The sequence below is a fragment of the Mobula hypostoma genome, chromosome 4 (genome assembly GCF_963921235.1).
Source record: "Mobula hypostoma chromosome 4, sMobHyp1.1, whole genome shotgun sequence".
NCBI classification, from domain to species: domain Eukaryota; kingdom Metazoa; phylum Chordata; class Chondrichthyes; order Myliobatiformes; family Myliobatidae; genus Mobula; species Mobula hypostoma.
Window position 1 is genome coordinate 10734110 of NC_086100.1, and position 15469 is coordinate 10749578.

The 15469-nt window shown below is 44.7% G+C and overlaps 1 protein-coding gene across 2 annotated transcripts in view; it reads left to right on the forward strand.

The window, feature by feature from the left end:
• Positions 1–385: 385 nt before the first annotated feature.
• sec62 (SEC62 homolog, preprotein translocation factor) overlaps positions 386–15469 on the forward strand; it is a 49316-nt gene continuing 34232 nt past the window's right edge. Inside the window, exons 1-2 of one of the 2 annotated variants that reach the window (XM_063045304.1) lie at positions 431–486; positions 2912–2987. Coding sequence is in view for 1 of the 2 variants with exons in the window: in XM_063045303.1 (XP_062901373.1) it covers positions 451–486 (36 nt within the window). In the remaining variant the exon portion in view is untranslated. Of the gene's footprint in view, positions 487–2911; positions 2988–15469 lie in introns of both variants that reach the window. The other variant, XM_063045303.1, reaches the window with a different exon arrangement.

Consider the following 15469-nt stretch of genomic DNA (forward strand, 5'->3'; position numbering starts at 1 on the left):
CATCACGCTGCAGGTTAAGTTATGTCCAACCTCTTTCTTTCCCTCCTGGGTCACGGGTCCCTGGCAGAGGACAGGGGAGTTTGTTTCATTCGTCAGTTTGTGCTGTTGTTGTTGGGGATATGACAGCACATTTCCACCCCTCCCCATTCATGTTCGTGAAAGACAGATGTGGCTAAAGCTTCCAAATTCAAGGCTCGAACTCGTGAGAGATGGAGCAACTGCATGCTATTCCCTTTTCCAAACGCTAGGGGGCCATGCGGCTGCATGCCGTTTCCCATCAGAGACACAAGGGGGCGATGAAACAGCATGCTGTTCCCCATCCAGTGCTAGAATCGATGCAGCGGCATGTAATGTCACCTCCCGGCCTTTAGGTGGTGGCGCAGGCGGCGGCGGAACGCTGAAGTCTCGCGATGTTTGGTCGCCCGTTACACGTCACTTCGGGTCGGAAACATGGCGGAGCGACGCAAGCAGAAGAAACGGAGCCAGGTAGCGGAGTGAGGGTCAGCGGCGGATTCTGGGGGGAGGAGAGGGGTCGGGCAGGTGGGGGGAGAAAACAGTGAGGAATAAGGAGTCGGGAGAGTGTAGACTGGAGGACGGGATGGAGAGGGGTGAAAAGTAGTGGGACGGGGGTGGGGTAAGAGGACGTGGAGAAGGTGGAGGGTGAAGGGATGGACGAAGAGATAGGGGTTTGAGGAGCGGGAGCGCGGAGGGAAGTAGAGGTTTGAGGAACGGGAGCGCGGAGGGAGGTAGGATACAGGAACGGGATTGTGGAGGGAGGTAGGGGGCAGAGGAGCGGGAGCGCGGAGGGAGGTAGGGGGCAGAGGAGCGGGGGCGCGGAGGGAGTTAGGATACAGGAACGGGATTGTGGAGGGAGGTAGGGGGCAGAGGAGCGGGAGCGCGGATGGAGGTAGGGGGCAGAGGAGCGGGAGCGCGGAGGGAGGTGGGTGACAGAGGAGGAGGCAGTAGCGGGACAGGGAGTCTATGGGTTGGAAATGGACAGGGGGGCAGAATGTGGCCGGATTAGAGCATGGAAGAATGGATAGGTTGAGGGATGAGAGGAGGGTTTGGGGGCTGGATAGGCACGGAGAGATAAAACAGCAGGGAAATGGCTTGTGAAGACCTGTAGAAGTGGATTACAACCTTGTCCATTATTAGCTTTTTATTTAATGCATTGAACACAATTTTCCTTGTTGAATTTGGCAGTGTGAAATGTGAGAAACAAAAGTCTTACAGACAGCAATTAGCTTTTTTGTCCTGCATTTTTGGTTTGATTAGCCCCTGCTTTGAAGCTTAAAACACAAAATCTGAGTGGACTTTGTGACCTTTTCCAGATGAAACGATGCCCATTGGGAAATCGTCTGTGATCTGAGCAGCTGATACCAGATGTGCATTTAATGCCACCACTTAATACAGCACCTTTTTCCATTCTTGCCTTCACATATTAGAGTTTAAGGGGATTCAGCTTAGAACATCATTGAACAGTCAAAGTGCTTTTTCTCATAGTTTAAGGGGCCATTCATGCTAGCATTGGGGGGGCAGGGGAGGGGGGTAAAATTTCCTGTCAGAGTTTTCCTGTGTACCAAAGCTCCTGTGCCTAGCATCACTTTATGGACATACGATCAATCTGTGTATAAAAGCTGTCTTATGTACTTGTTTATTCTGTTTTTTGTTATTATCTTCTTTATCTTGTGTTTATTTTTGTGCTGCATCAGATCTGCAGTAGCAATTATTTCATTCTCTTTTACACTTGTGCACTGGAAATGCCATTAAACAATCTTGAATCTTAAGGAGACATTGAGAGATCTGACTAGGCAATGTTAGAAGTGTCTGCTGGTGTCTTAGGCTACGCCTCCACTAGACCGGATAATTTTACTGGAGTGTATGGAGACAACCAACAGGGAGTTCACGGACAGTATGACCCGGCTGACGATGAACATTGAAAGACTGACTATTCTGTTGCAGAGGGATTTGCAATGATGAGGAATATGATGACTTCCCCCCCAGTACTTTTCACCACCACATACCAGCCTCACAGCCACTACAATAGCTACACATACGGACACACAGACCCCTGAGTGGCCCCACCAACATCTTCCCCATTCCCACAGAGGGGTCACCCTGGAAGCATTTCCTACAGCCATGGTCTCCTCACCGATGAAAGGGACGACAGGTTTTTTGAAACCTCTGGTTACCCCGTGCACACTGCAATGCCCAACCGGCGTTTTCAGATTTAAACACTCTTGAGAGTGTTTTAGAAAAGCTCCGTTTTCAGGGGAGGAAAATGCCATTTCAGTGCGGACGGAGGGTCAAAACGAAGAGAAAAGTCTTCGGTTACGGATTTATCCGGTCTAGTGTGGACGTAGCCTCGGTGTTATTCTAACATCTGCAGAGAGCACTAGAACTAACAGGAAGTGTTTTATGCAGCATATAAACAATGGGAGGTTCCATAATCACCAGCTCCCACCATGTCATTACGAGAGGCATAATTGGCCACTTAGGGAGCTCAGAAGAAGAGATAATGACGTGTAAGGAGTCTGCTGCTGGGAATGTTCAGAGACACTCATCTACCTGTCCTTGTCCAGTGCATCCAACGTGTTTGCAGGTTCTGGTTTCTGACCCTGGCAGCCCCGAGGTGTGTGACCGGTGACTGTGTTCTCAAGCCAAGAGCTGTGTTTAGAGGTCGTAGCCACATTTTTTTCTCAGCCTCCACAGCAGATCTTTGTTGTATTACTGCTGCAACAGGTCTCTCAGCCACTGTACTAAAGTGACATAAGATGACATCTCCAACACTGAGCTTTGCAGTCACTTGGATTCCATAAGACCATCGGACATAGGAGCAGAATTGGGCCATTTGGCCTAGTGAGTTTGCTCCACCATTCAGTTATGTCTGTCTTTCTATTTGTTTTCTCAGCCCTATTCTCCTGCCTTCTCTGCATAAACCTTAGCACCCTGACCAAGCAAGAACTCATCAACCTCTGCCTTAAAACGTGAGTGCCACAGTTGCATAGCGGTTAGTGCTATTACACCTCAGAACGTTCCGGATTTGGGAGTTCAATTCTGGTGGTGTCTATAAGGAGTTTGTATGTTCTCCCTGTGAACCCCATGAGTTTCCTCCGAGTAATCTAGTTTCCTTCCCTCCCACAGTCCAAACATAATTGGTCATTGTACAGCAAGTTGTCCTGTGCTCAGTCGAGAGTTAAATAGGTGGGTTGCTGGGCCATGTGGCTTATTAGGCCGGAAGGTCCTGCTCCACCCTGTATCTCTAAATAAAAATAAAGCATACCCAGTGACGTGGCCTAAGTAGCCCTCTGACAACGAATTCCAGATTTCAGATTCTCTGTCACATATACTTGGTGTGAAGTATGTCATTTGCATTAACAACCAACGCACCCAAGGATGTGCGGGGTGTAAACGTAACTTTGCTGGATCAAATAACGACAGCACAAAAAGATCATTACTTATCTTTTCACCCGTTTATTTCTTCGAGCTCAGCCGGCGAGCGAACTTGGACCCGACATCAGGGAGAGACCCTGTCTCATCTCCCCGGTGGTTCTACAAGTTCACTGCCCGATGTCAGAATTGTCAGAAGTTATAAGGCCACCGATACAAAAGAACAATCAGTTTGATAATCATTCCAGCCAAGTCGATGGACTATTGATACACAGAACAATCAGTCTGATAACTATTCCGGTCAAGTCAGTGGACTATTGATACAAGAGTACAATCAGTTTGTTAGACACTCCAGCCACCTTAAATAAAAAGGGAATGTCCTACCTGGTTTGCTGGAGCCACAACTTAATTTCAAAGATAAGAACATCCGTCACATTTGTGCTTTAATTAAGAAAGGAATGTTCTGTCTAATTTCCATCAGGTACTGCTTTTTGTCAAAATCAAAAGGTGTGAAAAGCCCAGAGACATCTGATGTGGATCTCGGTGAACTTTAATCATCTTGCTCCAAAGAAGGCAGCTGTGAGACATTATTCAAGCACACTGCAGTCACAGACATAGTCGGTACTGAATCCATTGTTTACAAGAATCTGAGAATCCCCCATTCCCTCAAACTTTATCAGGGGGACAGCCCACAATTGTCACCACATCTTCCAAGTTCCAGGCTCCTTCTCGATTCAGTTTTAAGGGGCTCCATAAGTCCAGTGCCTGTAGGTGGGAAAAGCCTGTATTCCTTCCTGAACAACATTCTTATTAACAGCAAAGTATTACAGAGGCCAGAATTTGCTGTTCAGCTTCTCATGTATGTTGTGCCATTCAGATCACGTAGATCCTTCATCTCAAAGTTCAAATTAAATTTATTGTCGAAGTATGTGTATGGGCACCACATACAACCCTGAGATTCACTTTCTTCCAATTCACAGTAGAACTGAGAAATCAGTAACTACACCCAAGGACCGATAAGCAACCACAGTGCAAGTACAAAAATAAATTATTGCAGTGAATAATACAGAAAAGATGAGTTGTGGAGTCCTTGAAAGTGAGTCCATAGGTTCTGTTCAATGATGGTGAGTGAAGTTATCCATGCTAGTTCAGGAGCCTGATGGTTGAAAAGTAACAACATGGTGGTGTAGGAAATCCCTTTTTCCTGATGAGAGCAGGGAGAACGTGCATGGTGGGGGAACTTGATGAATGCGGCTTCTTGTGGCAGCACTCTTTGTAGATGTGCTCAATGGTGGGGGGTGGCTTTGCCCATGACGATCTGAGCTGTATCCATGTATGAACTGATGCTGCATGGCCTGCTGGGTTTCTCCAGCATTTTGTGTGTATCGCTCAGATTTCCAGCCTCTGCAGATTTTATCCTGTCTGGGCTGTATCCACTACTTTTTACATCAGTTTCCTGCATGATGCTGTGTCCTTTGATTGCCTTAGAATGAAATAATGGATAGATGCTGTTTCATAATATTCTCGGCAACTGAGTCTCCTCAGCAATCTTAGTAGAGAATTCCAGAGATACACTGTCCACTGACTGAAGAACATTTTAAAATTTAATCCTGAATGCCCAACCTTTATTTTTAGACAGTGAGTCTGGATTTTACATCTCCCAGTCAGGAAACATCATTCTTGTAAACACCCAAGCCCTTTGAAATGAGTGTTTCAATGAGTTCACACCTCAATCTTCCAAACACAAGAGTAAAGGTACATTAACACGAAATCTGCAGATGCTGGAAATTCAAGCAACACACACAAAATGCTAGTGGAACGTAGCAGGCCAGGCAGCATCTATAGGAAGAAGCACAGTCGACACTTCGGGCCGAGACCCTTCGTCAGGACTAACTGAAGGAAGAGCTAGTAAGAGATTTGAAAGGGGGAGGGGGAGATCCGAAATGATAGGAGAAGACAGGAGGGGGAGGGATGGAACTAAGAGCTGGAAAGTTGATTGGCAAAAGTGATACAAGGCTGGAGAAGGGAGAGGATCATGGGACAGGAGGCCTAGGGAGAAAGAAAGGTACAATGTAAAGGTACATTGTTTTTAATCTTCCCTGAACTTCCTCATCCCACGAATAAATCTGGTGGACCTTAGTTGCACACCTGCTTTTGCAAGAACATTCTTGCTTAGGTAGACAAGATCAGATTACTTGGAGTATTGTATTCAGTTCTGGTTGCCTTATTATATGAAGGATGTGGAAGCTTTAGAGAGGTTGCAGAGGAGGTTTACCAGGAAGCTGCCCGAACTAGAGGACATGCCTTCTGAGAATAGGTTGAGCAAGCTAGGGTTTTTTCTCTTTGGAGCACAGCACAGAGATGTATAAGATAAGGTGCATAGATGGAGTGGATAGGCAGAGACTTTTTCCCAAGACGAAATCAGCTGAATTAAAGGGGGCATAATTTAAGGTGATTGGAGGAAAATATAGGGGAGATGTCAGCGGTAGGATTTTTACCCAGCGAGTGATGAGTCTGTGAAACAACAGTGGTGATAGAGGCAGGTACATTAGGAGCATTTAAGAAACTCATGTTAGGTGCATAGATGATAGAGCAACAGGCAATGAATGGTTTATCCTGATGGAATTGGACAAGGAGTTCGTCTGTTTTCTTTGGCTCTCAGCTGAGAGAAATTTTTTTACAAGTTCTGGCCTGTGTGTGGTCTGAGACCAAGTGGTGTGCCTGTGAATATTGTGTTCAGTTCTGGTCACTTCATCTTAAAAAAAGGTTGTGGAAAAATGTGAAGTGGTACACTTTGGGAGGTCAAACTTGAAGTTACATGAAAAGTCACTTGAAAGTCACAAACTTGAAGTACATGGTTAATGACAAGATTCTTAGCAGTGTGGAGGAACAGGAGGATCTTGGGGTCCAGGTCCGTAGACTCCTCAAAGTTGCCACGTAAGTTGATACGGTGATTTAAGGAGGCACGTAGTGCTGCAGTTCTATAAAATTCTGGTTCGATTTCACTTGGAGCATTCTGGTCACCTCATTATAGGAAGAAAGTGGAAGCTTTAGAGAGGGTGCAGAGGAAATCTATCAGGATGCTGCCTGGATTAGAAAGCATGTTTTATCTTTGAAGTGAAAGAGTCATCTATACAAGATGATAAGAGGCAGAGATTGAGTGGAGAGCCAGAGACTTTTTCCTAGGGTGGAAATGGCTAATACAAGGGGGCATAATTTAAAGGTGATTGAAGGAAATTATAGGGAAGGGGGAATCAGAGTTGTTGTGTTTTTACACAGATTGGTAGGTGCATGGAACACTCTGCCAGGGTGGTGTAGAGGCAGATACATTAGGGACATTTAAGAAACATTTAGATAGGCACATGGATGAAAGGAAAACAGAGACCTATGTGGGAGTTAATGGTTAGATTGACCTTGGCGTAGATTAAAAAGTCGGCGCAACATCGTGGGCTGAAGTACTTGTACTGTGCTGTACTGTTCTATACTTCACGGCGCTTGGACACGTGACAAGAAACTTGTCAAATCAGCAGCCTCTTAATTCTGAGTTACCAAAGGGAGAGTAGAGAGAGGTTTTTGTTTCCCACCCCTTTCCATGGTAGTGTGAATGGCATTAGAACAGTAGTTGGATCAATTTGTCTTTTCTATTGACAATAAATAGTATGCCAATGTTCCATTTATCATAAACGTCAGTGCTGTAGCTGCACTAGAATACCTTGACTAGATTTTGTTATCTGCTTGTGCCTATGCTGACGTTTGACAGCTTGAATATCATAGTTTACTGATTAATGTACCAGATCCAGCATTTTGTTTTTTCTTGGTGGATCAAGCTGTGGTTAAAGTCGTGGAATCTGTTAAGAGTAGTAGCTCTGTGATTGACTGGAGTCACTCAATTGTCACAGCATTAACATTGTGCCTGGTTCCATAATGTTTCACCATGCGGTGTATTAGGGTGCTTACGAAGGTGCATGGTGTGTTGGCCTTCCGTAGTCAGGGGATTGAGTTGAAGAGCCATGAGGTGATATTGCAGCTCTACAAAGCCCTGGTTAGGCCAAGTTTGGAGTATGGTGAGCAGTTTTAGTTGTCTCATTATAGGAAGGATGTGGAAGCTGTAGAGAGGGTGCAGAGGAGATTTACCAGGATGCTGCCAGGATTAGAGAGCATATTTTATGAGGAAAGTTTGAGTGAACTCGGGCTTTTCTCTTTGGAGCGAATGAGGATGATGAGTGGCGTGTTAGAGATGTAAGAAAATAAGAAGCATAGATAGACCAGAGAGACGAAACTTTTTTCCCAGGGCAGGAATGGCTAATGCAAGAGGACGTAATTTTAAGGTGATTTAAGGAAAGTGTAGGGGAGATGTCAGAGGTAGTTTCTTTACGCAGAGAGTAGTGAGTGCGTAGAATCCACTGAGGGGGTGATGGTAGATGTGGATGCATTAGGGACATTTATGAAACCCGTAGTTGATAGGAGAATGGAGGGCTATGTAGGAGGGAGGTGTTAGGTTGATCTTAGAGTAGGTTAAAAGGTCAGCACATAATCGTGGCCATAGGGACTGTACTGTAATGTTCTATATTCCAGGAGTGTTAAATATAATCTGTGGACTTGTACTAAGGAAATACTGGCCCTGAAACTTAGCTAAATGTCATAATATTAAATGATGTCTGTCCTGCAGTTTTCTTTTGTATCTTCTAAAATTCCCGTGTTTCTTTTTTTTTATGGTGTGCAGTGAATTTGGAATTTGTAGCCTCATTCTCATCCTGAAAGATAGCAAGTCAGCGAATTTAAACTGGCATTTGGTTCAAGTAGCCCTTGGGAATTAAAGTTCAACAAGATGTGTAAAATAAAGTAATTTAGTAAAATATTCTCTCTGTGAGTCTCTTGTCTACTCATCCCTCCCCACTGATCTCCGTCCTGGCACTTAACCATGCAAACGGGACAAGTGCTACATCTACCCGTACACCACCTCCTTCACCATTATTCAGGGCCTCAAACAGACCTGGCACTTCACCTGTGAGTCTGTTGGGGTCATCTAGTGTTCCTTATGTGGCCTCACCTATATTAGTGAGGCCTGATTTGGATTGGGGGCTGCTGCTTCATTAAACACCTTCGCTCTGTCCACCACAAAAGGTGGAATTTCCCTATGGCCACCCATTTCAATTTGATTTCCCAGTCTCATTCCCATTCTGACATGCTGGTCCATGGCTCCTCTACTGCCACGTTGAGGCCACGCTCAAGTTGGAGAAGCAATGCCTCATATTCCATTCCAGTGGCCTCGAATCTCATGTAATTTTCCCCCTGTCCCTCTTCTCTTATCCCATTTCCCATTCTGGTTCCCTTGTTATTTTTCCTCTTCTCCTCACTTGCCTATCACCTCACTCTGATTTCCCCCCTCCCTTCCCTTTCTCCCAAGGTCCATTCTCCTCTCTTATCAGATTGCTGCTTCTTCAGCCTTTTCCACGTGTCACCTGCCAGCTTGTAATTCTTCCTCTCCCCTCCGCCACCACCTTATTCTGACTTCTGACCCCTTCCTTTCCAGTCCTGATGAAGGATCTCAGCCCGAAATGTTTGCTGCTTATTCCCCTCTGTAGATGCTGCCAGAACTGCTAAGTTCCTCCAGCAGTTGTGTGTTGCTCAAAATTTCCAGCACCTGCAGAATCCCTTGTGGTCGTAGCAGTATGCTGATCACTAATAGGGCACCTCTGCCCTGTAAAATGCACGTGCAGCGCTGATAAAAAAAATGCAGAATGCATCCTTATCAGTGACATCACCTGGAGCCCAAGGTTTTGCACCTTGAGCACCAACTGATGTCACTGATCTGTTTGCAAGGTTGGAGCTAGTTTAGGTGGTTATTTGGGACTCTATAATTAGGGGAGTTGACAGGCAGTCTAGTTACGGAACACAGGTTCACTCCCCACAGTCATGTATAGGGATATCACTGGACAAATACGAAAAGGAAGTGTGAGCAGCCAGAGCGTATGCCCCACATTGGTACTAATAATATTTCTTTAGCCAGAGGATGGTGAATCTGTGCAATTCATTGCTGCAGACGACTGTGGAGGCCAAGTCATTGGGTGTATTTAAAGTAGTGAATAGGCATCACCGGAAGAGGCTTTGCAGTAGTGACTTCCGCTAATGCCCCACCTCCCCCTCGTACCCCATCCATTATTTATTTATATACACACATTCTTTCTCTCTCTCTCTCTCTCCTTTTTCTCCCTCTGTCCCTCTGACTATACCCCTTTCCCATCCTCTGGGTTTTTTTCCCCCCTCCCCCTTTCTCCCTGGGCCTCCTGTCCCATGATCCTCTGATATCCGTTTTGCCAATCACCTGTCCAGCTCTTGGCTCCATCCCTCCCCCTCCTGTCTTCTCCTATCATTTTGGATTTCCCCCTCCCCCTCCCACTTTCAAATCTCTTACTAGCTCTTCCTTCAGTTAGTCCTGACGAAGGGTCTCGGCCCGAAACATCAACTGTACCTCTTCCTAGAGATGCTGCCTGGCCTGCTGCGTTCACCAGCAACTTTGATGTGTGTTGGGTGTATTTAAAGTGGAGTTTGATGGGTTCTTGATTAGTAAGGGCGTCAAAGGTTACGGGGCGAAGGCAAGAGAATGGAGTTGAGAGGGATAATAAATCAGCCATGTAGTAGTGCGATCACATGAGTGGAGTGTGATGTTCTCCCGAGGGGTTATTTCCTTAATGGAGAATGCCATGACTTTTTTAATGTGGGGAGGCTGATGCACAGTCAGTCACAACATGATCCTTGACAGATTGAGGTCAGGGTCCAGTGGCATGGCGTTCAAGACGACCAGGGACACTTCATTGCTACAGCCTTGCTCTGCCTTCACGGCTGTTGTGATGTATCAAATTCTTCCACCAGTTTCAGGTTTGGGTTGGATCACAAGTTGTCTGGATGCTCCCCCCTTGACCTCAAATAAGCCACAATGGAATGGCAAAGCAAACCTGATGGGCCAAGTGGCTTAATTAAAGTCATAGAACAGTTCAGCACTGAAATAGACCCTTCAGCCCATCTAGGCTGTGCTATTATTCTATCTAGTCCTACACCAGGGGTCAGCAACGTTTTTGCCTCTGTGAGCTGGATCGCGTATTAATGAGCAGACGGTGGGCCAGATAAATGCCATAAAAAACTTGAAATGTGGGAATTATCCATTTAAATACATCTGGTTATGTTTTGCCTCAAATTAATGAATAACGCATGCTAGAAAATCATTTGTGCTTAAGGTTGCCTACCCCTGTCCTAGACCATAGCCTCCAAGTACTTTTCCAGACTTCTCTTGATTGTTGCAAACGACCCTACGTCCACCACCTCCACTGGCAGCTCGTTCCACACTCTCACCACCCTCTACGTGAAGAGGTTCACCTTTATGTTCCCCTTAAACATTTCACTTTTCATCCTTAACCCATAACCTCTGGTTCTGGTCTCGCCCAACCTCAGTGAAACAGCCTGCATGCATTGACCTTGTCTATACCCCTCATAATTTTATATACCTCTTTCAAATTGCCCATCATTCTCCTACGCTCTCGGGAATAAAGTCCTAACTTATTCAAGCTTTATCTATAACTTGGGCCCTCATGTGCTGACAACATCCTTGTAAATTTTCTCTGTACTCTTTCAGTCTTATTGATATCTTCCCTGTAGGTTGGTGAGCAGAATTAGGTTGCCCCAAATTTGGCCTCCCTGTGTCTTAAAAAACTTAAACATAATATCCCGACTTCTGTACTCAATACTCTGATTTAAGAAGTCCAAGAAGACCATGTCTTACGGATATAGTTAGAAAGGGATGAGCTGCAGGCAGATTTTAAGGAGTTAGAGAGATGAAGAAACAGAACGTTCACAGATAAATGCGTGGCTAAAAAGATGGTTGAAGAGGTGTGATCCGATTTACAGTTGACACTCTTGCTACAGGAGATATGAACCAAATGTATAGTTGAAGTTTAATTGTCATTCAACCGTACATGAATACCCATTATATAGGGAATTGTAACAGCGTATACAAGCGATACATAAACCAAATTACTGACAAAGGAAACTTGCTGAATATGATCACAAACACAAGATTCTGCAGATGCTGCAATCCAGAGTAACACATGCAAAATGCTGGAGGAACTCAGCAAGTCAAGACAGTATCTGTTGGAAGGCATGAATATCGATTTCTCCTTTCTAGTTAAAAACAAATTTCTTCCCCCTCCCCCGGGGAGTGGTGGGTACATGGAACCAGAGGTGGTGGTTGAAGCAAATGCATTAGAGACAGAGAGGGAAGGGTTAGATTGATCTTGGAGTAGGTTAAAAGGTTGTCATAACATCGTGAGCCGAGAGGCCTGTACTGTTCTATGAGACGGCATTAGAATGAGTTCCAGCTGCACATTCTGCTTCTCAGCGGAGCCCTCGCAAGTCCGAGCGGGAAGTCAATTTAATATGCGGGAAGTTTAAGCAAGATTTGGCGTGGTGTTGGCACAGTGTGGTAGCACTGAAAAAAGGTGAAAAAAAGTGTTGTTTTTTGTACTGGCTGGGGTTGACGGGGATAATAAATCAGCCATGATAGCATAGTGGAGCCGACATGTGATGAATGGCCTAATTCTGCTCCTACATCTTACTGTCCAGAGAATGAATAGGTGTTTGCTGTAATGTGGCTGAGCTTAGAAGGTCAAGGTAAATATTTAAAATTTGATTAACAAGGAAGATTTTTTCAGATTAGTCCCAGTGTATGTCAGTGCAGAATGTTTGCAGGTGTTATTTATTTCGTTTAGAGACACAGCACAGTAACAGGCCCAACGAGCCCGCGCTGCCCACTTTCACCCCATGATCAGTTAATTCATTCACCCATACATGCTTTGAATGTGGAAGGAAGCCAGGGCACGAGGAGGAACCCCACATGGTCACTTAGAGCAGTGGTCCCCAACCTCCGGGCCGTGAAGCATGCAGGGGTGCAGTGGTGGCCGGAGCGCACCCAGCACATCTTTAAGAAAAAAGCCGAAATAAACAAGCTAATTAATTAGGTGCCGCCCAGAAGCCAGTCTTCATTCGAGGAACTGAAGTGGAGAGAGTCAATAACTTTAAATTCTTTGGCATTAAGGATCGATGTTTCTCTCTCTGAAAAGTGTCAGAGGATCTGTCCTGGGACCAGCACGTAACTGTCATTACAAAGAAAGCACGGCAACGCCTATACTTTATTAGAAGTTTGTGTAGGTTCAACATGTCACCTCGATCCTGACAGCCCTGTCTTTTCAGCCTGTCTGGCTGGCGTTTAAATTGACCAAACAGTGGAACAGCTAGAAGCCCCAGTGCCCTGGAAAGAGGAGTGAACATCACGTAGAGCAAGTGAAATCGACAATCGCCTCTGATCTGGGCCGAAATTTACGTGCCGGGCGGCACCTAATTAATTTGCTTGTTTACTTCGTCTTCTTGCTTAAAGATGTGCTGGCTGTGCTCCGGCTACCGCTGCACCCCTGCATGCTCCGCGGCCCGGAGGTTGGGGACCACTGACTTAGAGAACGTACAAACTCCTTGCAGGTAGCAGTGGGAATTGAACTGGCTGCTGCTGGCACGGTAGTAGCGTTACTGTACTGTGCTATATTCGTTTCATTGCAGATGTGTTTTATAGTCATAGAAACAGGCTTTCTGCCTACCTTGTCCATGCTGATCTTTTTGTCCATCTACACTAATCCCAACTGTCCACTTTAGCTCCATATCCTTCTAATCTTTGCCTATTTAAATGCAGCTTAAATGCTTCTGTAACACAGTGATCACCTCTTCTGACAATGAGTTCCGGATATTAACCACTCTCTGATTTTAAAAAAATTCTGTCGAAACACCTTACCCTCACCTTAAACCTGTGCTCACTTGTTTTTTTACTGTCATAGAAAAAGATTCTTGCTGTCTATTCTATTTGTGCTTCTGACAATTTCATACATTGTTTATGCTTCTTACAATATTTATACATTAGACACCCTTCAGTCTCCTTCGCCCTAAAGAAAACAAGCCCAGACTATCCCCATAACTAAAGCCTTTGCTATTATTCAATATATGCTCCTTCTTCCCTCTGACAAGCAGAAGATTTAAAAGCTTATCCAGAAGATCACCACACCAAAAATACAGCACTCCTTTAACGCTAGGTTAAGTTCTAGCACCTAATCTGTAATTATATGCTTTTGATGCCAAATTTTACTTTGGTCACGTTTGACCTGACATATCCATTGTTGTTTCCAAATGCATAATAACAATTCCCCTGTTTAATACACTCATTGCTGGCTGATTTGGAATCCACTATGCTGGTTAATGTAAGAGTGGATGAGTCATTCACCCTGCAAGCTGAAACAGATGGAGCTCCCTTAAAGCAGACAGATATGATTTCTCTTCTCCTTGAGTAGCTCCAAGCAGTGCTAAGAACATCCTGGCATATGTAACTCTCAGAAGGGAGCATGATTTTCATAATTCAACATCACTGTGCATTTACTTATCACCCAAAGCATCACAAGATACTTATGTAAAATCAAACAAAAATTTGGCACAAGCCTCTTGACATTTAGGACAGCTGATTGAAAGCTTGGTTCAGAAACTGTTTTTAAAGTCAATGTTCTTAACTAGTGAGAGATTGAAAAATTCCATTGCTCAAAACCCAGGCTTGAAGCTGTGGCAAAACGAATGGTGATGCAACAAGTGAAACCAGAGATGACTGAGTTTATTAAATCTAAATGAGTGGAAGAGACCAATGAAGGATTTAAAATCAAGGATAATAAAAGTAATAACTGTCTTGTTGCTTTCCTAAGCTAATGGAAAACATGAGATTCTGCAACTGCTAGACAGTCAGAGCAATGCAAAAAATGCTAGAGGAACTCAGCAGGTCAGGCAGCATCTGTGGAGGAGAATAAACAGTCAACGTTTCGGGTCGAGGTGCTTCATCAGGGCTGGAAAGGAAGGGGGCAGAAGCCAGAATAAGGTGGGGGAGGGGATAATAGGTGAGACCAGGTAAGGTTTCCAGTTTCTTATTCTGGCTTCAGCTCCCTTCCTCTCCAGTTCCTTCCTCTCCAGTTCTGATGAAGGGTCTCAGCCTGAAACATCGACTCTTTATTCCTCTGCACAGAAGCTACCTGACCTGCTAAGTTCCTCCAGCATTTTGTGTATTGCTCGAAGTTAATCGTATCTTTCCTTGGAAATAACGGGCAAAAGGCAGATAGCAGATTACTGGATTTGTGTATGCTATTCAGCTTTTCAAAGGAGAAGTGCTGTCGCAGGAAAGCAACATCCATCATCAAAGATCCCCACCACCCAGGTCATGCTCACTTCTTACTGCTGCCATCAGGAAGAGGTACGGAAGCCTTAGGTCCCACACCATCAGGTTCAGGAGCAGTTATTACCCTTCAACCATCAGGCTCTTGAACCAGAGGGGATAACTTCACTCACTTCAACGGTGAACTGTTCCCACAACTTGTGGACTCAATTACAAAGGCATGTTTTTGATATTTATTCCGTATTATTTTGTGTTTCTGATTTATTTTTGTAATTGCACGTTTTGGTGTATCTTGCACATTGGCTATTTGTTGTGTGCTGTTCTTCATTAATTCTGTAGTGTTTCTTTGTATTTACTGTTGAATGCCCATGGTACTTTGATAATAAATTTACTCTGAACTTTGGAGGAAAAAGAAGTTTTCAAAAGTTCTCATGGGACTTGCCCAATTCTAATAAGTATTGTGATTTTTGGCAGAAGCAGTTTGAACGGAGGTGCAGGAAGAGAGCTCTGGACCATTAATCCAGTATTATTTTTGTGGGCAAACCTCTGTGTTAGTCCTTCGTTTTGACTGTTTATTGATTTAAGACTGAACTGCAGCCAAGTGGCAGCTCATCAGTGCTGTTTGAAATAAAGTATTGAAGTGGACTGTATGTAGTTTTGAGAACCTAGCCGTTTGCCTGTCATGATCAAAATGTAAGAAACAGAGGCACATCTTTTATCCCTCCGCAAGCCTTCTCCACCATTCTGTCGAATCATGGCTGATCTACACTCAGTGGGCACTCTGTTATCAGAATCAGGTTTAATATCACTGGCATAAGTCGTGAAATTTGTTTTGCA